This window comes from Carassius gibelio, chromosome B20 (genome assembly GCF_023724105.1).
Source record: "Carassius gibelio isolate Cgi1373 ecotype wild population from Czech Republic chromosome B20, carGib1.2-hapl.c, whole genome shotgun sequence".
Lineage (NCBI taxonomy): Eukaryota > Metazoa > Chordata > Actinopteri > Cypriniformes > Cyprinidae > Carassius > Carassius gibelio.
This window is the reverse complement of record NC_068415.1, coordinates 1082874-1106078: the sequence shown is the minus strand read 5'-3', so window position 1 is coordinate 1106078 and position 23205 is coordinate 1082874. Positions and strand designations below refer to the sequence as shown.

Below are 23205 nucleotides of genomic sequence, written 5' to 3'. Positions count from 1 at the left end.
GTAACTTTAAAAAAAAAAAAAAACAAGTTTACAAATGTTCTTAATTCTATATATATATATATATATATATATATATATATATATAAACCTGGAAATTAAAAAAATAAAATGTTTCAAATCTAGTGAATATAACTAAGTTTAAATGTGTTTAAAAAAATGTTTACAGTCGTATTTTATACATTGTCACTAAATAAACAAAAGCAAAAAAAAAAAAAATAGTTTTAAAATCGTACAAACTTATTGTAAATGGTTACTAAAAATACATAAAAATAAAACGTATACATAACGTGCAAAGCTATTATTATCTGTAGATACAGAGAGTGTCCAGCAGGTGGCAGCAAAACAACACAAAATACAATTTACATTTCAAACGCTTGAGAGATCACGAGTCCATAAAGATAAATAATATTATGTTTACACATTACTGAATGCCAACACTGAGTTATTAATGTTCTCCTCAGTGTAAAAATAATAAAACACATGCACTGAACTGAGCGCAGTGTGTAACTTCAGCAGATAGAATCTCGCGCGCACACACACACACACACACACACTGACAGCGGCTCCATTGATTGTCTGCAGGCTGGAAACACACGCGTGTGAGTGCCATGCCGAATAAAACCAAGAAAGACAAGGTGAGACACAACCTGCGGTGTTTGAATGATGAAGAAACCCTATAAAAGTGCTTAAAATGCGGATTTATTAAACGTTAGCCTCGGATCTCAGCTCGAGACATTAGCATGTATGCTAACTCTAGCTCTGCCCATCATAAACTCTCCTTTTATCACAACGAGTTACACTCTGGGTTATAAACTTTACACGATTTACATCCCTGGAGGCGAAACAGAGCACTTTAGGACACTTTACATGTGTATTTTCGTACAGTTTGTTTAGTGGGCGTTCAGTGTCGCGGCGAAGCTAATTTTAGCATGTTAGCGGAGTAAAACGGATTGTTTCTCGATTATAGAAATATCCATTTCATCTAAATTCGCGCTGAAATGTCCAAAATGCTCTTCTTTGAAAATGAATCGCATGTCTTTTATTATATTTGGTGTTGGAGTCCAGATTTGGACGTGAAATACTTAAGCCGGATTGCTAATGCTAGCTGTCAGTCAGATGGTCTGTTTTTATTAGCCGATAATTAAAACATTTTTTGAGGGGAAAATGTGAGGACAGAGTTTTATGTTGTTTATTGTTTTTTTTTTTTTAGGATTCACCAAAATCTGCAAAAGTGAGTAAAACGGGAGGACAGGAGAACTCTGAGCATGAGGTAATTTTGTAAAATGCGCTATTTTATGTATTTATTTATGCATTTATTGCCTTTTATTTTATATAATTATCTGTTATCTGCAATGCAAAAGATAAAATGTGGCTCGTTCTGATCATGTGGAGAACCTATTTTAATTCAGATTATGTTCAGTTTGGCCACAGATTAAAGATCATTTTATGCATCGAGTCTTGCATATTCATGTGTGTACCGTGTATATTTATTTATTATGTATCTATATAAATACACACACACACACACACACACATGTATATATTTATGAAAAATATGCAATATTTATATATTAAATATATTTATATATAATATAAGTTATATCAATATAAATCTATAAATGTACATGTTTTCAAAGTATAAACTGTATGTGGGTCAAAGACGAAAAAGTGTTTAATCATAAAAAAAAGTGTAATACTGCTTTAAACTTTTAAACTGTTGTAGTACCCCCCCCCCAAAAAAAAAATGTAAAAAGTTTTCTGTTTTATTTAATTGCAATTTTGTTTTTGTTTTTTCTGAGCAAAAAATAAATATCATACATATTCTCCTGATTTACAGAAGACACCCAGTAAAATGTCATTCAGTGTAACAATCTTAAAAGACGAATTACTTCCACCCCAAACACTAATGAGTTGTAGTTGTACATTTTTAACATTTGCCACTATCTTAGGTTTTGCCCATTTGTCAGTAAGAATTTTTTACTAATTTAAAACACAATAACATTTAGTATGCTCCATTATTCTTTTAGATATTTTAATATGTACACGTCAGAATAAACACGTTGTTTGAGTTTTTGCATAAATATTGTGTTACACTGAATGACAATGTAACATTATTTCAACCAAATTTTGACATTTTATTGTCTAAAAACTTATTTGAAACCTTAAAAGTAGACATTTTACTTACATTTAATGTGCTTTCTATGGACACAGAATCACTTTTGTATATTTCTTTTGATGCGGACATCTAAACGTCTTTGATCCATGTATGTCTTTATACATCATACATGTACACAGATTAAACATAAACTTTTATTTTAGATGCGATTAATCGGTTGACAGCATTAGTTTTTAAAACGTTACCAAAAAAAAAAAAGGAAAAATATTTAAATAGTGTTTTAAAAACTATTGTAAATCGTAAAAAAAAAGAGTTTACAATTTGGCAAACTTTTTGTAAATTGTTAGTAAAACATAAAAAATTTGTTAAAACTGTTCAAAAACATAAAGATGTGTCTAAAACTGTAAACCTTTAGTTTAAATCGTTACCATAAAAAACAATAACATTGCAGTACACAATTAAGCTAAACACGTTTAAAAATATAAAGAAATTCTTGTAAATTGCTACTTTAAAAACATGAGACAAAAACATAAGACAAATGTGTTTATGACGTGCAACTTTATTGGACATTGTTACAAAAAAAAATTGCATTTAAATGTTTCAAAACTTGTTTGTATTTAAAAATCTCTATTGTAAATTGTTGCTATAAAAAAATGGGATATAAGCTCTGTCTGAACGTTGCATCTGTGCTGTAAGGATATGTTTGGAGCTTGTTAGTTACAGATGTGACCCGCTGATATAAATGTTCTGTTTATTCCTCTGTTCATTCAGCAAAAGTGAATAAGCATGATACAAATGGTGTTGGAGAGATGAGGATGTTCGGTGTTTCTCTCCCTCAGGGCTCGAATAAGAAGGGCTCTAACAGCGTGCCGCCCGTCACACAGCTGCTGAAGGGCAAAGCGTCCGGATCTCAGGCTCCGCTGAAGAAGGAGAAGCGTCCGAGCTCGTCTCGATTCAGTCTGAGCAACAACCGAGAGCTGCAGAAGCTGCCCGCGCTCAAAGGTGACACGCACCTCCTCTGATTGGCTGGTCAAAAGTGCTCTGCCATATTATTGGTCAGTGTTACTAAGCCCCGCCCACACGGACATGATCACATCAGCAGACGAGAAAACTCGTTTCAGAAGCGGAGTAATAATTACATTCGACTTACTGTGTTAAATAAGATTAAGAGTAACGGCTGATGACAATTTAAGGAATGAATTCTAAAGTTTAATAACATGTTATTTGAATTGCGATAATGTTTTAAAATATACCGAAGCCCAAAATATACTGTTCCTCTGACGTCAGTCCAGGAAAAACCCTGCAGCTGCAGCGTCGCTTTAACCCTGTGAAGCCTGACATTGCTTTTACACAAAATAGTAACTCATTTATTAATTCTAAAGTTTAATAACATGTTATTTGAATTGCGATAATGTTTTAAAATATTACTGTTTTTTTCTATATTTATAATCAGATAAATACAACCTTGACGAGCAATATCTAATCTTATGCTCATTTATATATATATAAGCTGTTTATGTTAATATTTTCTATTCTGCAACAGCATGCACATTTTCATATACATATATACATTGATATTTCTTTATTTAGCTTTAGACTTTTTATCTAAAACATCTAATGAATATAGAACATCCTGAGAAATTGGATAAATGAGTTAATGCTCTGTGTGCTTGATGAAGCTTTGAGCGTCAGTCAGAGTTTAGCTGTGTGTTTACTGGGAGCGAGAGAGAAAAGAGCCGATGCTGATGCTGTTGAGCTCATATCAGTGAAAGTATGAAGCTGCTTTCACTTCCTCGTTTGCGGTGTGTGTCATCATTTCATATATTACTTGATCTTCCTCTTTAGATCTTTATTTTCTCACATCTGAGCTAATTAAAGACCATTAACGATCCTCACGTGTCAAACTGTTACTCGGAACGAGAGCGTTATGTAATCATATTTCATTAATGCATGTTATTGATTAAGATGTAAGAGAGACAGATTTCTTCCTAAGTTTACATTTTCACTGCCAACAGTATACCAGTAATATATAATATAATAGCCTATAAGAAATTTTTTTCTTTCCGTTAATATATAATATGTGCATTTTATATTGGTTTGAGTCATGAATGCTTCTGAGTTTTTTTTCTTTCTTTTTTTTTGTGCAGTATTTTGTTTTTTTAAACATGATGCATCTGTCCGAGTGATGCTGGGCTTTTGTGAATGGGTGCCGGCTCTACAGAGTGTTGTGAGTGGTTGCTACTTGCTGGGTTTTTTTGTTCTGTGTGGTGTGATAAGTCATAAACAAAGCATTAATAGTTTGGGAATCTTGTGCTGTAGGATTCAGGGCCCGATGATTTTTGTGATGACAAGAACACGGGAATGTGTTGTACAACACTTCCTCTGCCTAAAAAGAGGAATCGTTCAAATTTAGCTCGGTTACATTTTAAAAGATGACTTAAGTTGCATGCAGTTAGTTGATTACTTCCGTTTTTAATACTAAATTTGGATTAAATCATAAAACACAGAATGCAATTTTTCAAAAAGTGTTAGTTTTTATTATTTAAATGATTAGGCATCATTTTTTAAAGAAAAAATAAATAAAACATTTCTGCCATTAAAAACTTGAGTCTAGAAAATGAATAGTGTAAAACTGAGAATTCGGATGAAATAAAATAAAAAGCGTTTTATGGCACTGTTATTGTACACATTTTAATAAAGCATTAAATTGTTAATTTTGAGTAGGCATCCTGTTTGATGATTAAAATTAAACTCAGTCATCAAAAAAAAAAAGAAAAACACAATTTGATAAAAAGTAACATATTTCAAAGGGTACTTTTTATTGTAAGAAATTGTTACTTTTTTTGAAATTTTAACTTCTATTGATTAACTAATTAAAATGTAATTATTAAAAAATATTTTTTAATTAAAAAAAGCATTAAAAATCTCTGAATGTAATTAAATTAATTTTTATAATTAAAGTTTAATATGAAAATGAAGATGACAGAATTTAAAGAAAAAAAACTAAAATACATTTCATTAGTCACTAATGTTTTTTAAAATGTAAGAATAAGTGATTAGATTGATGAATTCACTGGAATCAAATCTAATTCAATCACTGAAACACCAGGAGAAGTCCAGCCGATGTCTTCTGCTTGCATTCTCAGCTCACACTTTTCTTCCCGTTGTAAGCTGACCAATCACACACACACTGCATGCGTCAATCAAACCTACAGCTCCCGCCCTCCCCTGCCCCCGCCAGCCAATCAGCAGCCTCCCCAGCCAGCCCTCTGTTGCTTGAGATCACGTGATCTCCTCCAGCCAATCGGTGGCCTCCCTTCGACGGCTGACATCACTAACTAGCTGCTTCCCTCCAGCAGCGGAGCTTCATTTTCTGCTGAGAGTGTTTGTGCTAAAATGGAGGCTAACAGCTCGTCCTAGCCGTCTCGCGCCTGATCCGAGCCGTAGATGTTGACATGCTCTAGAGAGGAGGCCAGGATGGTTCTGGATGCTCCGAGCGCCAACGGGCCCTTTCAGCCGGTGGCCCTGATGCACTTTAGAGGTGAGACGTTTGTCTTATTGTGTCTGTGTGGGCAGGGAGAGACGAGGGAGGCTGCTATGCCATGATTAGTGGCCACCGTTATGAAAGCAGAAGAATTTGCTCCGTTTGGGAGACGCTGGAGACGTCTTTGTTTACATTAACAGCGAGCTGACTCCTAGACTGCATCTGTACACATTTATGCAACATTTTTGGCTGTAATAACCCATGCATCTTACATGCATCTGAAGCGCAGCGTGGAAGGGGAAAACTCTGTTTACAGTGCACTGGTTGAGAAGGGGGGGTCTGTTTAACTAGCCTCCCATCCCCCCAAACAGTCAAGGGAAGTGAGGTCACGGCTTCAGGAAGAGTGCATGTAAATGCATGTGAGCTCAAGCCGCAGAGAAACTGCATCCTGATGGCTTTGAGTTTCCTTCGCTTCACGTTCAGATGATTCTTCATGCGTAAATGATTTGTTTTTTTAATATGCGTTTTGTTTCAGTTTGCTAATCTTAACTAACATACTCCTTGAACTATTCCTGCATGCATACTGTAAACGTTATTAAATATCCCTATGATTTCCCTTGACTTGCATTAAACTTCAGAAATCTAAATTATTCCGAATTATACAATAGTGTATTTTCAGCCCTTATTTTTACTCGTTCAATCAGATTGCAAAAAGTTTTCATAAAAAAAGCATGAATAAATAAAATAACCTCTTAATTTATTAGATAAGTGGATGCCACTTGCATGTAGTGTGATAATAGACATCTAAAAACATTTATCAATGCATATTGGCGCATATATTATATTCTGCACACAGTCTAGTGTTATCTGAATTAACTTTAAAAGCATCTTTAGACTCACATGATGCATTCACATTTAATGCAATAAGTGGAATCCTATAATTATCTCAGATAAACATGCCTCTGGAAAAACAAGATTGCATTGCATTATGGGATGCATTAATGAATGCACACAGAATATTTGCATGCAGTATGTGAAGTGCTGGTGTGTGAATGCTCTCTGTATTGCACTGCAGATCGAGATCAGTTCTGCTCATGCATTAGTTGTTGACGCTGACGTCTGCGCTTCAAATGTCATTGCACTGCTGTTCTCACATGTTAACCACAATCACCACTCCCATGTGCAGAAAGGGAAGCGTGAGGCCGGTTTCTCACAGGCGTGACCTTTAGTGAAGAAAACGCGCTCAAGTCCTGATCGCAGCTGAAGACTCTGATGATAATACAGCTGAAGAAGAGGCATTGATGCATCACAGACGACAGCGAAGAGAGACACCTACTCCTCCGTCAGTGTCTGTGCTGAAGTAACACAGCGCTCATGTGCAGCTTTAAAGGAAACCATGTGATCGAAACGTTTCGAGAAGCCCAAAATATACTGTTCCTCTGACGTCAGTCCAGGAAAAACCCTGCAGCTGCAGCGTCGCTTTAACCCTGTGAAGCCTGACATTGCTTTTACACAAAATATTACAAGATCTCAAAACTATGCGTTTGTGGAGTGTTATATTTGACTCGTTTATAGTCTGATACAGTGATGATGTGAAAGGAAAACAAATCAGTTTTAGTTCAAATATGATTTTTACTTGATCACAATCAGACCAGATCTGACAGAAGCAGCATTCATACAGTTACACCGAAAGAGCTTTGACTGGATGAAACACTCTTAACACACTCTTAACGTGTGTGTAGATGTTCCTCCGGCCGAGCAGGAGAAGTTATTCGTGCAGAAGCTGCGTCAGTGCTGTGTCCTCTTCGACTTCATCTCTGACCCCTTGAGTGACCTGAAATGGAAAGAGGTGAAACGTGCGGCGCTCAGCGAGATGGTGGAGTACATCACCCACAACAGGAACGTCATCACCGAGCCCATCTACCCCGAGGTGGTGCACATGGTGAGAGAAACACACAAACACTGTATATATCTGTGTCTCGGAGCAGAAAACATGAGTCTTCAGTCTCTGGGGGATATCTGTAGAAATACACAGTACGAGTCACAATGATACATTTCTCTTTTATGACAAAAATCATTAGGATATTAAGTAAAGATCATGTTCCATCAAGATATTTAGTAAGTTTCCAACAGTAAATATATCAGAACTTAATGTTTGGTTAGTAATATGCATTGCTTAGAACTTCATTTGTAGAAATGTAGCACTGCATCAGTGTCTCATCAATGGAAGTGAATGGGTGCCGTCAGAATGAGAGTCTGATAAAAACATCCCAATAATCCACAGCACTCCAGTCCATCAGTGAACATCTGGAGAAGACAAAACCTGAAACACATCCAGCATTAAGATGATTTTAACTCAAACACATAGAGTCTATAATCCAGAATAACACTTCCTCCAGTGAAAAAGTGTTCTGGTCTGAATCAGGAGAGAAATCTGCACAGATAAAATCATCTTAATGCTGGATGTGTTTCAGGTTTTGTCTTCTCCAGATGTTCACTGATGGACTGGAGTGCTGTGGATTATTGGGATGTTTTTATCAGACTCTCATTCTGACGGCACCCATTCACTTCCATTGATGAGACACTGATACTGAAGTGGATATGAATATATAAACCGCTGATAGTGCGTCGCTCAGCCGTACACGGTTGTGTTGAGCGTTCGGCAGATCTGTGAGCTTCGCCGTCCTTTTAAAGTCCAGTTTTTGGGCGACAGCTTTGCGTTGAGCAGCAGAGCGTCGATTGACCTGCGCTTGACCTCGTGCTTCTGCCAGCTGCAGTTATTACACCGCTTTGATATTTATTAGAGCCCACAGCTGATGTGAAGCCGAGGCCTATCCAAGTGCAAATGGACTTACGAAATAAGCATGATAATATGTTCTCGAGCACATTTCCTGACACACACACACACACACACACACACACGCTTTGATGATTAAAGGCAAGAACTTCAAAGTGCTGCGATCGGGAGGATTAAAACCGCCTCTTCTGATTAATTTGTGCATGTTCTGCCATGTTTTATTAATCATCGAGCTGAATGCACGGTTCATTGATCAAAACGTTCTCCTTTAGTGTGTTCTCAGTAACCAGATATGCATCTATACACACGTTTTTCATCTTATGGGGTTTGTTTCAGTTTGCAGTCAACATGTTTAGGACGTTACCTCCATCATCCAACCCAACCGGAGCAGAGTTTGACCCCGAGGAGGATGAACCCACGCTAGAAGCGGCCTGGCCTCACCTGCAGGTGGACTTTTATTATGAAATTAATACTTTTATTCATCAAGGCTGCATTAAATTGATGAAAAGTGACAGTGAGGACATTTATTATGTTACAGAAGATTTCTATTTCAAATAAACGCTGCTCTTTTGAACTTTCTATTCATCTGTGATTCCTGGAAAATAAAAATGCATCACAGTTTCCACAAAAATATTGTTTCTTGAGCAGCAAATGATTTCTGAAGATCATGTGACACTGAAGACTGGAGGAATGATGCTGAAAATACAGCGGAGCATCACAGAAATAAATTACACTTTAACACAGATTCACACAGAAAACAGATGATTTAGATTATAATAATATTTCAAAATTTTTACTGTACTTTGAATCAAATAAATGCAGTTTTGGTGAGCAGAAAAGACTTCTTTCAGACGCACCAGTCCCAAGCGTTTGAATGGTGTATATATAATATGTGTATATAACGCTATTATTTGTTATACAGTCTTTTTCTTGTTAACAAATTCATTTTATTACAATATTGTTTCATTGCAATACAGTAAAAATCATCCTGTAGATGAGAATAATGTGTGCACTTATCTGTATACAATATAATTTCCCACTAAACGACTTATAAATGCATCCTTCAAATACATATTTTTCTTTCCACAGCTCGTTTATGAATTTTTCCTGCGGTTTTTAGAGTCACCAGACTTTCAACCAAACATAGCCAAGAAATACATCGACCAGAAGTTTGTGATGCAGGTGTGTTGAAATGTGTTCAGGCTGATTCGTTTGGTTGTCTGTTTTTAACAATCACTTGACATTGAAGAAATTATTAAAATCGGTTAATCGTTAACATTAAAATGGCAAAATGCATAGGTAGGACTCCAGATGCTGTTTTATTTAATATATTTAATAAATGTGTATGTTTTCATGCTTTATTTTAATACATTAATGTGTGCTATACACAAATTCTTTATTATACCCTTAATTTTTTAATCCCAATAATATTAATGTCCTCTGAAAACAGATGTTTTGTGTGGGTCATCAAGTCACTTTTGCATGATTTGCATGATTACCAGAGAGTTTTGCATTAGAAAATGGATCAGTTGATGTCCGATCAGCCGTTTTAAGGCATGTCTGATCTGATTTGATCGCAGCTCTTGGACCTGTTTGACAGTGAAGATCCTCGCGAGCGTGACTTCCTGAAGACGACCCTCCACCGCATCTACGGGAAGTTCCTGGGTCTCCGAGCGTACATCCGGAAACAGATTAATAACATTTTCTATAGGTGAGACTGCAAAATATGACCCAGGACTTTCAATGCATTCAACTCTCGTACAGGGCAATAAAGTTTTTTTTTTTGTTGTTGTTTTTTTTTTACTGAACATTTGACTTTTTTTTTATTTTTTATTTTTTTTTAGATTTTTAACTAGTCAACTTAAAAATGTAAATACAATATGATTCTAGTGACTTGTTCTTTATTAAATTAACTTAAAAAAAATCGCCTCACACTAATTTCATAACATGACATTTCTGAGTAAAAATGCATATAATATCTGCCGAAGTTGACCCCCGATAACCTTTTATTTGATTTGGAAAATAAAAAAAACTAAGTTCCCTTGAAGCATCTTCATTTATAATTTAGATTTTTCTTTAAAAATTTATTTTTTTTGCAATTAAATTTTTTAAATACATTTCTAATTTCAGTTGTTTAAATGTCAAATTATTATTATTTTTTAATTTTCTTCATTTTAATATAACATTTGGTTTTTTTTGCATTTGAAAAAGAATTTAATAAAAATAAAACAAAAAAAGTTGTTTAAATGTTGAATTATTTTTTAAATGTAATTCATTTTAATATAACATTTATCTTTGGCCCACAGCCCTCAATCAGTTTAGATTTCTGGGAGCTCTGGATCAATTGATGTTATATTATGATTTTATTGATTGATATATAATATCTGCAATATATAAATTGATACACAATATATGTTTTATCTCTCTACAGCTTCATCTATGAAACAGAGCATCATAACGGAATAGCTGAACTTCTGGAAATATTAGGAAGGTATGAAACATTTTTTGTTTATAAAATCTATCTCTGCTCTCAAATCCAATTTGCTTAATGAATTGGCATTATAATAATGTTTAGTAATGATATTGGTGTCTTTCATAGTTCATGATCTGCTGTCTCTGTTCTGCTGTGTTTGAAGCCTCATTCATCAAGTTTTTGTAATTATTCTCTGTTTTTCTCTTGTCCTCCAGCATCATTAACGGCTTCGCCTTACCGCTGAAAGAAGAGCACAAAATCTTCCTTTTAAAAGTGTTGTTACCTTTGCATAAAGTCAAGTCCCTCAGTGTTTATCACCCACAGGTACGACCTGGAGTTTATATCCATTCATGTGTCACAGTTTGTTGAAAACGTCATTTTTCTTTGTAACTTATTACACCATGTTTGTTTCATTCTAATTAAGCATATATAATATATATATAATATATATGTATGTATAATACACACACACTCCCTTTTTCAGATAATTAAGAGTAAATCTTTTAACATAGGACATTATTTATTTGATGATTTCTTACATTTTTTATTCTCTAAAATGCTCATCATTGTAATAAATGCAGATGTTTTACTCTTGTATTTTGTAATTACCATTTTTCTGAATGAAAATTTTGCTTTATGAGATCATAAAGTTATTTGTGCAGAATTAAAGTACAAATATTTTGTTTTTCAAGTAATTGTTGACGAAATCTACTCCCTTCCACATTAATATTTTTTTATTATCTATCTATCTATATATATATATATATCTGTGTGTGTGTGTGTGTGTGTGTGTGTGTGTGTGTGTGTATATTTGAAGAGTTTTAAGCAAAAACTATCTCCGTTTTTTTTTTATTATTATTTTAAAAAGTCATGGTTTTTATTGTTTTTATTGTACTTTATTGCGCTAGTAAGCTGCCATTTGTTTTACCTAATCAAAATAACACTTCTGCAGTTTGATTAAGATTCATTTGAATGCAGAATTAACATTCAGCAAAATTCTTAATATGTGTGTATATGAATATATATATTCATAATGTACATATGTTATACATGGTATGAGTTTATTTTATATTATAAATTTTGTAATCATTCATATAATTAAAACAGTTTAACTATAGAAAGTAAATGTAAATAAAGACACTTATTTAAATATATAAATAATGTATAGAAAACTTTTTTACATGTATATTCCATATTCTTTCCATATTAGATTCTCCTTCAGGAAAATCTAACTAGATCAAAAATTTAACGTGCATATGCATTATATTAATGACATTGTGTTTTTGTGCATTGTGAATGATTGGCTGATGTTGTTGTTTCTGGTCCTTCAGTTGGCATACTGTGTGGTTCAGTTTCTGGAGAAGGACAGCACACTCACAGAACCGGTGCGTCTCAGCGCCACCTGCTGCTCACTCTCTGCTGCCCAATCTCTGTGCTCTCTCTGCTCTCACTCTCTGTGCTCTCTCTGCTCTCACTCTCTCTGCTCTCTCTGCTCTCTCTCTCTCTGCTCTCACTCTCTGTACTCTCTCTGCTCTCACTCTCTCTGCTCTCTCTGCTCTCACTCTCTCTGCTCTCTCTGCTCTTACTCTCTCTGCTCTCTCTGCTCTTACTCTCTCTGCTCTCACTCTCTCTGCTCTCTCTGCTCTCACTCTCTGCTCTCTCTGCTCTCACTCTCTGCTCTCTCTGCTCTCACTCTCTCTGCTCTCTCTGCTCTCACTCTCTGTGCTCTCTCTGCTCTCACTCTCTGTACTCTCTCTGCTCTCACTCTCTCTGCTCTCTCTGCTCTCACTCTCTGTGCTCTCTCTGCTCTCACTCTCTTTCCTCTCTCTGCTCTCACTCTCTGCTCTCTCTGCTCTCACTCTCTTTCCTCTCTCTGCTCTCACTCTTTCTGCTCTCACTCTCTGCTCCTCACTCTTTCTGCTCTCACTCTCTGTGCTCTCTCTCTCTCTGTGCTCTCTCTGCTCTCACTCTCTGTGCTCTCTCTCTCTCTGTGCTCTCTCTGCTCTCACTCTCTGTGCTCTCTCTGCTGCTCACTCTGTGCTCTCTCTGCTCTCGCTCTCTCTCTGCTCTCACTCTCTGCTCTCACTCTCTGCTCCTCACTCTTTCTGCTCTCACTCTCTGCTCTCTGCTGCTCACTCTCTGTGCTCTCTCTGCTCACTCTCTGTGCTCTCTCTGCTCTCACTCTCTGTGCTCTCTCTCTCTGCTCTCACTCTCTGTGCTCTCTCTGCTCTCACTCTCTGTGCTCTCTCTGCTCTCACTCTCTGTGCTCTCTGTGCTCTCACTCTCTGTGCTCTCTCTGCTGCTCACTCTCTGTGCTCTCTCTGCTCTCGCTCTCTCTCTGCTCTCACTCTCTGTACTCTCTCTGCTGCTCACTCTTTCTGCTCTCACTCTCTCTGCTCTCACTCTCTGCTCCTCACTCTTTCTGCTCTCTCTGCTGCTCACTCTCTGCTCTCTCTCTGCTCTCTCTCTCTCTGCTCTCACTCTCTGTGCTCTCTCTGCTGCTCACTCTGTGCTCTCTCTGCTCTCGCTCTCTCTCTGCTCTCACTCTCTGTACTCTCTCTGCTGCTCACTCTCTCTGCTCTCACTCTCTGCTCCTCACTCTTTCTGCTCTCTCTGCTCTCACTCTCTGTGCTCTCTCTGCTGCTCACTCTCTGCTCTCTCTCTCTCTGCTCTCACTCTCTGTGCTCTCTCTGCTCACTCTCTGTACTCTCTCTGCTCTCACTCTCTGTGCTCTCTCTGCTGCTCACTCTGTGCTCTCTCTGCTCTCGCTCTCTCTGCTCTCACTCTCTGTACTCTCTCTGCTGCTCACTCTCTCTGCTCTCACTCTCTGCTCTCACTCTCTGTGCTCTCTCTGCTGCTCACTCTCTGCTCTCACTCTCTGTGCTCTCTCTCTCTCTCTCTGCTCTCACTCTCTGTGCTCTCTCTGCTCTCACTCTCTGTGCTCTCTCTGCTGCTCACTCTCTGTGCTCTCTCTCTCTGCTCTCACTTTCTGTGCTCTCTCTGCTCACTCTCTGTGCTCTCTCTGCTGCTCACTCTCTGCTCTCACTCTCTCTGCTCTCACTCTCTGTGCTCTCTCTCTCTCTCTGCTCTCTCTCTCTGTGCTCTCTCTCTCTCTGCTCTCACTCTCTCTGCTCTCTCTGCTCTCACTCTCTGTGCTCTCTCTGCTCACTCTCTGTGCTCTCTCTGCTGCTCACTCTGTGTTCTCTCTCTCTCTGCTCTCACTCTGCTCTCTCTGCTCTCACTCTCTGTGCTCTCTCTGCTCTCACTCTCTGTGCTCTCTCTGCTCTCACTCTCTGTGCTCTCTCTGCTGCTCACTCTCTGCTCTCACTCTCTGTGCTCTCTCTCTGCTCTCACTCTCTGTGCTCTCTCTGCTGCTCACTCTCTGCTCTCACTCTCTGTGCTCTCTCTCTGCTCTCACTCTCTGTGCTCTCTCTGCTCACTCTCTGTGCTCTCTCTCTCTGCTCTCACTCTCTCTGCTCACTCTCTGCTCTCACTCTCTGTGCTCTCTCTCTGCTCTCACTCTCTGTGCTCTCTCTGCTCACTCTCTGTGCTCTCTCTCTCTCTGCTCTCACTCTCTCTGCTCTCTCTGCTCTCACTCTCTGTGCTCTCTCTGCTCACTCTCGGTGCTCTCTCTGCTGCTCACTCTCTGTGTTCTCTCTCTCTCTGCTCTCACTCTCTGTACTCTCTCTGCTCTCACTCTCTGTGCTCTCTCTGCTCACTCTCTGTGCTCTCTCTGCTGCTCACTCTCTGCTCTCACTCTCTCTGCTCTCACTCTCTGTGCTCTCTCTCTCTCTGCTCTCTCTCTCTGTGCTCTCTCTCTGTGCTCTCTCTCTCTCTGCTCTCACTCTCTCTGCTCTCTCACTCTCTGTGCTCTCTCTGCTGCTCACTCTCTGTGTTCTCTCTCTCTCTGCTCTCACTCTGTGCTCTCTCTGCTCTCACTCTCTGTGCTGTCTCTGCTGCTCACTCTCTGCTCTCACTCTCTGTGCTCTCTCTCTGCTCTCACTCTCTGTGCTCTCTCTCTCTGTGCTCTCTCTGCTGCTCACTCTCTGCTCTCACTCTCTGTGCTCTCTCTCTGCTCTCACTCTCTGTGCTCTCTCTGCTCACTCTCTGTGCTCTCTCTCTCTGTGCTCTCTCTCTGCTCTCACTCTCTGTGCTCTCTCTGCTCACTCTCTGTGCTCTCACTCTCTGTGCTCTCTCTCTCTGTGCTCTCTCTGCTGCTCACTCTCTGCTCTCACTCTCTGTGCTCTCTCTCTGCTCTCACTCTCTGTGCTCTCTCTGCTCACTCTCTGTGCTCTCTCTCTCTGTGCTCTCTCTCTGCTCTCACTCTCTGTGCTCTCTCTGCTCACTCTCTGTGCTCTCACTCTCTGTGCTCTCTCTCTCTGTGCTCTCTCTGCTGCTCACTCTCTGCTCTCACTCTCTGTGCTCTCTCTCTGCTCTCACTCTCTGTGCTCTCTCTGCTCACTCTCTGTGCTCTCTCTCTCTCTGCTCTCACTCTCTGTGCTCTCTCTGCTCACTCTCTGTGCTCTCTCTCTCTCTGCTCTCACTCTCTCTGCTCTCTGCTCTCACAAAGCTGTTTTCTCTTCTGTTCTTTATCAGAATATGCTTATTTTCTGTTATTCCTGCTGAAAAGGCATATGCTTATTTTTGGCGATGCGTCCTAGCAGTGTTCTTACACTTACACGGTTTTCATTTCACATGTGAAGCATCATTTCATTTTTCAAATAATTGTAAATATCAGTATACAATGTTTCATGTTTAAAATACCAAGATATTATTCATGCATTTGTAACTCTAGGATAAATTTAGTTATTCTAATTGACTGATTAAATGTAAGAATTTAACTCAGTAACTCAATTACTATTTGTGAGAAGTTACTAGTAACTATAACTATATTCACTATATATTGAGCTTTAGGCTGACACTTAAAAGTTAATTTGCATGACAAAATTTTTTTTAGTTATTATTTTTATTACTATTATTTTGATCTATGCATGAGTTTTAGACTTGCACCATTTAACTTTTTTATTGTGAATTTTTATTTTTTTTTATTTTTATTGAAGCATTAAATTGATGAAAAGTGACAGTGAAGTCATTTATAATGTGACAACAGATTTCTATTTCGAATAAATGCTGTTCTTTTGAACTTTCTATTCATTTTTGAATCCAGAAAAATAAAATGCATCACAGCACCACAAAAATATAAACTGTGTTCAACATTGATAATAATCAGAAATATTTCTTGAGCAGTAAATCAGCATATTAAAATGATTTCTGCAGATCATGTTACACTGAAGACTGGAGTAATGATGCTGAAAATACAGCTGTGCATCACAGAAATAAATTATTTTAACACATTCACATAGAAAACAGCTGTTTCAGTTTTTTAAAAAGCAAATAAATGCAGCTTTGGTTAGCAGAAGAGGCTTAAAATGGTAATTATGCCGAGCTGTTGGCCGCTGGTGTAGTGTGTGAGGAGTGTTTTGTTGGTTTCAGGTGGTGATGGCTCTTCTCAAATACTGGCCAAAGACTCACAGTCCGAAGGAAGTGATGTTTCTGAACGAGCTGGAAGAGATCCTGGACGTCATCGAGCCGTCAGAGTTTGTTAAAGTGATGGAGCCGCTCTTCAGACAGCTGGCCAAATGTGTCTCCAGTCCACACTTCCAGGTCTGCTGGACACACAGAAGCAGCTCGAGCTCATGAAGGAGTCCCTGTCTAACTGTAATCACACTCCTGTCGTCCTCAGGTCGCAGAGCGAGCGCTCTACTACTGGAATAACGAGTACATCATGAGTTTAATCAGCGATAACGCTGCCAGGATCCTGCCCATCATGTTCCCCTCACTGTACCGAAACTCCAAAACCCACTGGAACAAGTGAGCCACTGTTTACAAGCCTTTATTTTGATATATTTATATATAAAATCTAAAGAAATTGAAATCGTATCACTCCAGTTGTACAATCCTTATTCTGGCTGCCTGTGCTTTACACGGTAGATTTGAACATTTTATTTATTATCTATAAGTCTCTAAATGGTATGGCTCCTTCACTTTAAAAGCGTTTCAGTCCATCCACACTGTTCAGATGAAGAGTCTTTTGATGTTTCTGATGTCACTTCCTCTTCCTGTCTCCAGGACGATCCATGGGCTGATCTATAACGCTCTGAAGCTCTTCATGGAGATGAATCAGAAGCTGTTTGACGACTGCACACAGCAGTTCAGGGCCGAGAAGAACAAGTAGGAAGCTCTTTCACACACACACACACACACACACGCACTCACTCTCACACACACACACACACACACGTTTGTTTTTGTGTAAAGTGTGTTCATCCCATAGGTGTAATGGTTTTTATTCTGTAGAAACTGTATATTCTATCGTCCTTCACCAACCCTACACCTAACCCTAACCCTCACAGGAAACTTTGTGCATTTTTACTTTCTCAAAAAAACTCATTCTGTATGATTTATAAGTGTTTTGAAAAATGGGGACATGGGTTATGTCCTCATAAGTCACCCTCTCCTTGTAATACCTGTGTCATACCCATGTCATTATACAGAGTTGAGTCCTGATATGATACACAAACAAGAGCACACTCTCTCTCTCTCTCTCTCTCACACACACACACACACACACACACACACACACACACACTCTCTCTAACACATACTCACATGCACAAACACTCTCTAACACAGTCACTCACACACACACACACACTCTAGCGCACACACACACTCAATCACATGCACACTCACACACACACTCTCTAACACACACACACACTCACTCAGATTTTGAGTCATGTCCTCGATAAACTCTTTCTTTCTCTCTGAACTTTAGAGAAAAGGCCAAGTGGAAAGAGCGTGAGGAGGCATGGATAAAGATTGAGAATCTGGCCAAATCAAACCCACAGGTGAGCGTCTCTGACACCGCAGCATTACTCAGAGCTCGTCTTCTCCAGCACATTCACTTTAGTCATGTATTCAGATCAATATATTGTCACGATCATTTCAACTATCACTATCAGTTTTATTTCACAAACAAGTTGAATTGTTTGACAATTGACATGCCTGACTGCTGTAGTTATTGGAAACTGTGCATTTGTCTTTATTTAAAATGGATGCATGTATTCAATAGTATTTCAGAGGTTTTGATAATGACTTTTTCTGCTTTAGTTTGTGATGCACATCGACTCCAGCAGCCTCAGCAGTCCGATGGACATGGAGACAGACCAGATCATTGAGGATGTCAGGATGCTAAAGAAGACCGTAGAAGAAGAAGCCACTCAGGTAAGAGATGCTTTAACATTTAAAGAAAGGTTTGGGGTCAATGAGATTTTTATTTTATATATATATTTTTTTATATTAATCTCTTCTGTGCACTAAGGCATCATTTATTTGATAAAAACACAATAAAATATATTATTAAATTGTAAAATATTATTAAAGCTGTATAGCTGACTATCTGTATACTTGCCTTACAGACATAGAGAGAGAGAGAGTGAAATATTTACTCTCAAATGAAACCATTCAAATACAAAACTATCAAGAAATCTCATGCATTCGGAAGATCTCAGAATCAGTCCAGAAATCGATTCTGCATCGATTTATCATCTCTCTAATATCACAGTTAAAGGGATAGTTCACCCAAAAATGAATTCTGAACTAACCCTTTAAAGAAGACATATTATGCCAATATTTTTACAATGTTATACAAGTCTCAGGTGTCCCTGAATGTGTCTGTAAAGTTTCATCTCAAAATAACCAAAATATCCTTTTGAAAATGGCTATTTTGAGTTTAAGCAGAAACAGCCTCGTGCCTGTCTCTTTAAATGCAAATGAGCTGCTGCTCCCCGCCCCCTTTTCCAGAATAGAGATGCGTCATTACAGCTCAAGCCGTCTAAAAACATCTGTTTTGGTGCCGGTTATCAAGTTTATTGTGCTGAAATCAATGTGGGTGGAAACTTAGATTAAGGGGCTGTGATTATTATAATGAGTGAGATCACTTTGTGACATCACTAAGTGATTGAAATCAGACGTGCTCGTGTTATGAGACGCTTGCAGAAAAAGGAGTTAATCGTTTTCACGTTTCGTTGGATGGTAGATGCATAGGGGACCTGATTATTATAACACTTAAAACCTGGAAACGTCAGATTTTCTTGATATGTCACCTCTGTTTCCCACTGGATATTCTGTGCAGATGTACTTTCACGCTGTTTTATCTCATCTCTCCACGCAGATCCACAGAGACCAGCGTAGAGAACGTCCCCTGATGCGACGCAAGTCCGAGCTGCCTCAGGATACGTCCACCATGAATGCCCTGGAGACGCACCGGTGTGCCGAGGACATGATTGGTGCCCAGGACGGCCACTAGAGGACCACAGACGCCCCAGTCTCAGTCACCACCTTCAGCACAGATGACCAGCGGTGGAGGACCACAAACACACGAACACGTTCTGTTCAGAACCAACCGCGCTGGAGCCCATCCCACATCCAGACCCCCTCGATCCTGACTCATCCTCTTCTCCGCTTTCGTTTGTCCGTTTCTCTCTCTTAAAGGGATAGTTCACTCCTAAATGAAAACTCTGTTGTTAATTACTTTCCCAACCCGTAAGATCTCCGTTCATCTTCAGAACACAAATGAAGATATTTCTGATGAAATCCGAGAGCGCTCTAACCCTGCATTGACAACAATGCAACTGAAATGTTCCCAGGCCCACAAACTTAGAAATCAGTAAAACATCAGGGGTTAACGAAGCTATGACAATACTGCGCGAAGAAAACAAAAATAATGACTTTATTTAACAATTCTTCTCTTCCAAATCATGTATTCTGCCATTACGGAGAGTAACAAAACACATGTTTGCGCTTTTCCCAAAATTTAATTAACGTATTCAGCATTGTTTACGTTCAGGAGGAAATGCGCAAATGCTAAACGTAAACAACGCTGATTGAGTTCTGGGGGAAACGTAACTCGGGGAGAAGAATTGTTAAATAAATTATTTTCTTTGCGCATAAAAAGTATTCTCGTAGCTTTGCAGAATTGTAGTTGAGCCACTGATGTCACAGGGACTGTTTTAACGATATCCTGATTACGTGTCTGCGACTGCGAACATTTCCGTTGTATTGCTCTCAGTGCAGGATCAGAGAGCTCTCGGATTTCATCAGAAATATCTTAATTTGTGTTCCGAAGGTCTTACGGGTTTGGAGCGCCATGAGGATGAGTAATCAATGACAGAATTTACATTTTTGCGTGAACTATCCGTTCGAGCTTGAACCGCACTTTTATTCGGGCGAGCGAATGATTCTCAGGTTGTTCGGAGGCCGAGAGCAGCGAGCCGTGTTCAGATTTGTGTTCACTTGTTTCTGAAATGAAACCGACTCGGTGTGTATTTCACATCACGCTTGCAAAATACCCTTTTGTTTTTGTCCAGATACTTGGCAATAAGTTCGTCCAGGGAGATTTTGGTTGTTCAAACAATGGCGAGTGGCCTTACGGTGGTGAACTAGTTTTTAAATGAGCGTTAAAGCATTTAAACAGGCAATACCGAACGGTTTGTTTACCCAGTTTTCAACCAAGCCTTTATTTGCATAGAGTGCCTTTTTAGATCGAGGAAAAAATTAGTTTTCGCTGGTTTGGCTAACGAGAAATGCGGAACCCAGAGAAGCCTGACAAAAGAGAAGTTCTCCTGATAAACTTGAACGACTTTCTCTGACTTGTTTGTTTTTTCTTGGGTACGGTTTGGGACGAATCCCTCTGAACCATTGTTTGAACTCCCATTGGGTTTGGCCTCGTCGGAGCTACGGTGCAGTTCTCTCTCTGCGGTCGTACGGTTTTTATTCTCGGCCCGTATAAGCTCGTCTGTCCGATTTGAATGTGCAAATAATTAAATTGGTTGGTTTTCTCCCTCCTGACCTTTCTCTTGGGTTTTTTCTCTCACGGCTGTAAATCGGAAAATATAGTCTATGAAAGATGATTTTTCTCGCCGGTGTCAATAGCGTAACTTGCGTTCTTTTTCCAACTGGAAGCTTTCATTGTGGTGAATTTCACTTTACGTTTCGTTTCATGAAAGAAAATACAACTGCAAAGTGTCCTTTAGTATGCGTCCCCCTACTAAATGGCTCCATCTGATATTGTACATATTATGTACTGTTATGATCCATCTATTATTGAATGGTAGATCTCTTATTTTGTACAAATTTTCTCGTGTACAGATGAAAACCGTTATTAGCCACTTGCAGACAGTTGGTATTTGACAGACTTCTGTAACTGCGTTAGAAGCATTTAGGATTTAATTTCTAATGTTTTTGTTTTTTTACTATTTGTAATTGAGAACTTTTCTGTCTCTGCATTCAGCTGTCTGATGAGATCCATCATAAAATAACCTTCATATGTGCTTTTCTCCAAATCTCAAGTGGTATATGTCTATATACAGGAAATAAAGAAAACGTGTTTTATATTTTCATCTTACAAGAACGTGTTAATTGTATTCTGTGTCGTGCATTTGTGTGTTAAAGCGTGATTGTGACTGACATTTTAGCACTAAATATTTAATTGTAGTTTCAGTGGAATATACTCAAGGACAGAATGGGAACTTTGGGGGAAATGTGAATATTATTAGTGAGAAATTTCAACAATACAAATAATAATAATAATAATAATAATAATAGCTTACTAACATAGGCTTTTGTTGATCAGAATAAAAAAATATTTCAAATATGGATAAGTAATATGACAAAATAATAATGACAAAAAAACAAATTACTAAAACATTCAAATTAAAATGAAGACAACATATTCAAAATATTAATAAAAGCTATAATATTATCACAAATATATTAAAATAACACTGCTGTCAAATCCAAACGACTGGGTGAAATGTTCACAATATTTCCTTGAAATAATGACCCATGAAGTTTCCACTATGGTTATATTAAATTGGTTTTGCTGGCCTTTAACGCCACCTTGTGGTTTCAAGCCATCATACTTACAGGCATAGTTCAACAAAAAAATGTACTTTTGGTCCTCATTACTGTCACAGTGAGGCTTTGTGACTACAAGACTTTTATTGTAAAAAGGACCCTTACTTTGACAAGGGACTGTGAACACCCCAAAATGTATTTTCTTATGTGGGAAACTAATTGATATGTTAGGAACAGTGTAAGGGAGTTATGATCTCAGTCCCATTCACTTTCATTGTTTTGAAAAAAGATGCAGTTAAAGAGAATGGCAAACAAATCTCCTTTGTCCTCCATAGAATAAAGTAGGTCTTATGTTTTATTTATTTATTTTACTTTTGAAGGAACTGTTCCCTTAAGAGATGGGACCTATCGCTCAACTTGTGAAGCATGCTGACTGTTTAGTTTTTTTTTTTTCATCTTAAAAAATTAATTTGCTGAAACAAAGTTTTTATTTGTTTTCTACTTTACATTATTCATATTTCAACGTCAATCTTGTGTGGAAATGTGATCAGGTGCACCCTCTGGCAGCGCGCGCGATTTGGGCAGAAATGGCGCGCTTTTCTGAGGTGAGGTGATTTTACTTCAAGACACGTTATAATCGGTAAGTAAGTTTACATTCACAGTTGTAGTCGAAGTCGCTATATCTCTGTTCAAGTGTAACGACACAACACTTAATCGAGTATTTGAAGGATTGAATGGCGTCGAATGATTACCTCAGTTTTTTTTTTTTTTTTTTTTTTTTTTGGCGCGCGTAACGGTGAAGCCGATTGTACACGATCTTAATGACTTTTAAGAGTTACTAAAGTTTTGAGTACTAATAACATAAGATAAGTGTGATGTTACATACAGTTAACATCCCAGAGATTCACAAACATTTCTGTCAGCCAAACTTCTTGACCTAAAACCTTCAATTAAAAAGTCCTCCTCACATTTTCAATAATAAACACATTGCTGTTTTTTTTTTTTCAAGTAAACAAAGTAAATATTTCATCAAGTTGTATGAGATGTTAAGTTCACGAACGTTGGATCACTCCGGTGTATTGGTTAATTGCCATATTTGATTACAAAGGTACTTGCTTAAAAATACCATCTCCTTATTATGGTATATGATATTAAGTCTATATAAAGATTATGATTTTTTTTCCTTATGCATTTGATAAAAGTTTCTTTTACTCACCAAGGTTGCATTTATTTGATAATATACGCAGTCAAATTTACGAAATAGCTGTTTTCTTTGTGTTAAAATTAGTCCTGTCAAATGATTAATCGCAATTAATCATATCCAAAGTAAAAGTTATTGTTTACTACATATATGTATATGTACTGTTTATTATGCACATATAAATACACATGCATGTATATATTTCAGGAAAACA

The 23205-nt window shown here is 38.0% G+C and overlaps 1 protein-coding gene across 2 annotated transcripts; it reads left to right on the top strand.

Moving 5' to 3' along the window:
* Positions 1-381: 381 nt before the first annotated feature.
* On the top strand, positions 382-21352 carry ppp2r5cb (protein phosphatase 2, regulatory subunit B', gamma b). 2 transcript variants are annotated; one of them, XM_052586453.1, is made up of 16 exons: positions 382-635; positions 1211-1270; positions 2956-3118; positions 7343-7542; positions 8734-8844; positions 9487-9579; positions 9978-10108; positions 10829-10888; positions 11086-11194; positions 12202-12255; positions 16364-16534; positions 16614-16741; positions 17000-17101; positions 17709-17781; positions 18044-18157; positions 19107-21352. In XM_052586453.1, exons 1-16 carry the CDS (start codon positions 609-611, stop codon positions 19239-19241), a joined length of 1731 nt encoding a protein of 576 aa, XP_052442413.1. In that variant the 5' UTR covers positions 382-608; the 3' UTR covers positions 19242-21352. The 2 variants fall into 2 exon arrangements, with proteins under 2 accessions (XP_052442413.1, XP_052442414.1); XM_052586454.1 differs by lacking the exons at positions 382-635; positions 1211-1270; positions 2956-3118 and adding an exon at positions 5456-5657.
* The last annotated feature ends 1853 nt before the right edge of the window (positions 21353-23205 follow it).

Coding starts and splice junctions, on each gene's coding strand:
- ppp2r5cb (XM_052586453.1), top strand. CDS start 609: ATGCCGAATAAAACCAAGAAAGACAAG. Junction 9,580..9,977: donor ACCAGAAGTTTGTGATGCAG/GTGTGTTGAAAT, acceptor ATTTGATCGCAG/CTCTTGGACCTGTTTGACAG. Junction 12,256..16,363: donor ACAGCACACTCACAGAACCG/GTGCGTCTCAGC, acceptor TGTTGGTTTCAG/GTGGTGATGGCTCTTCTCAA.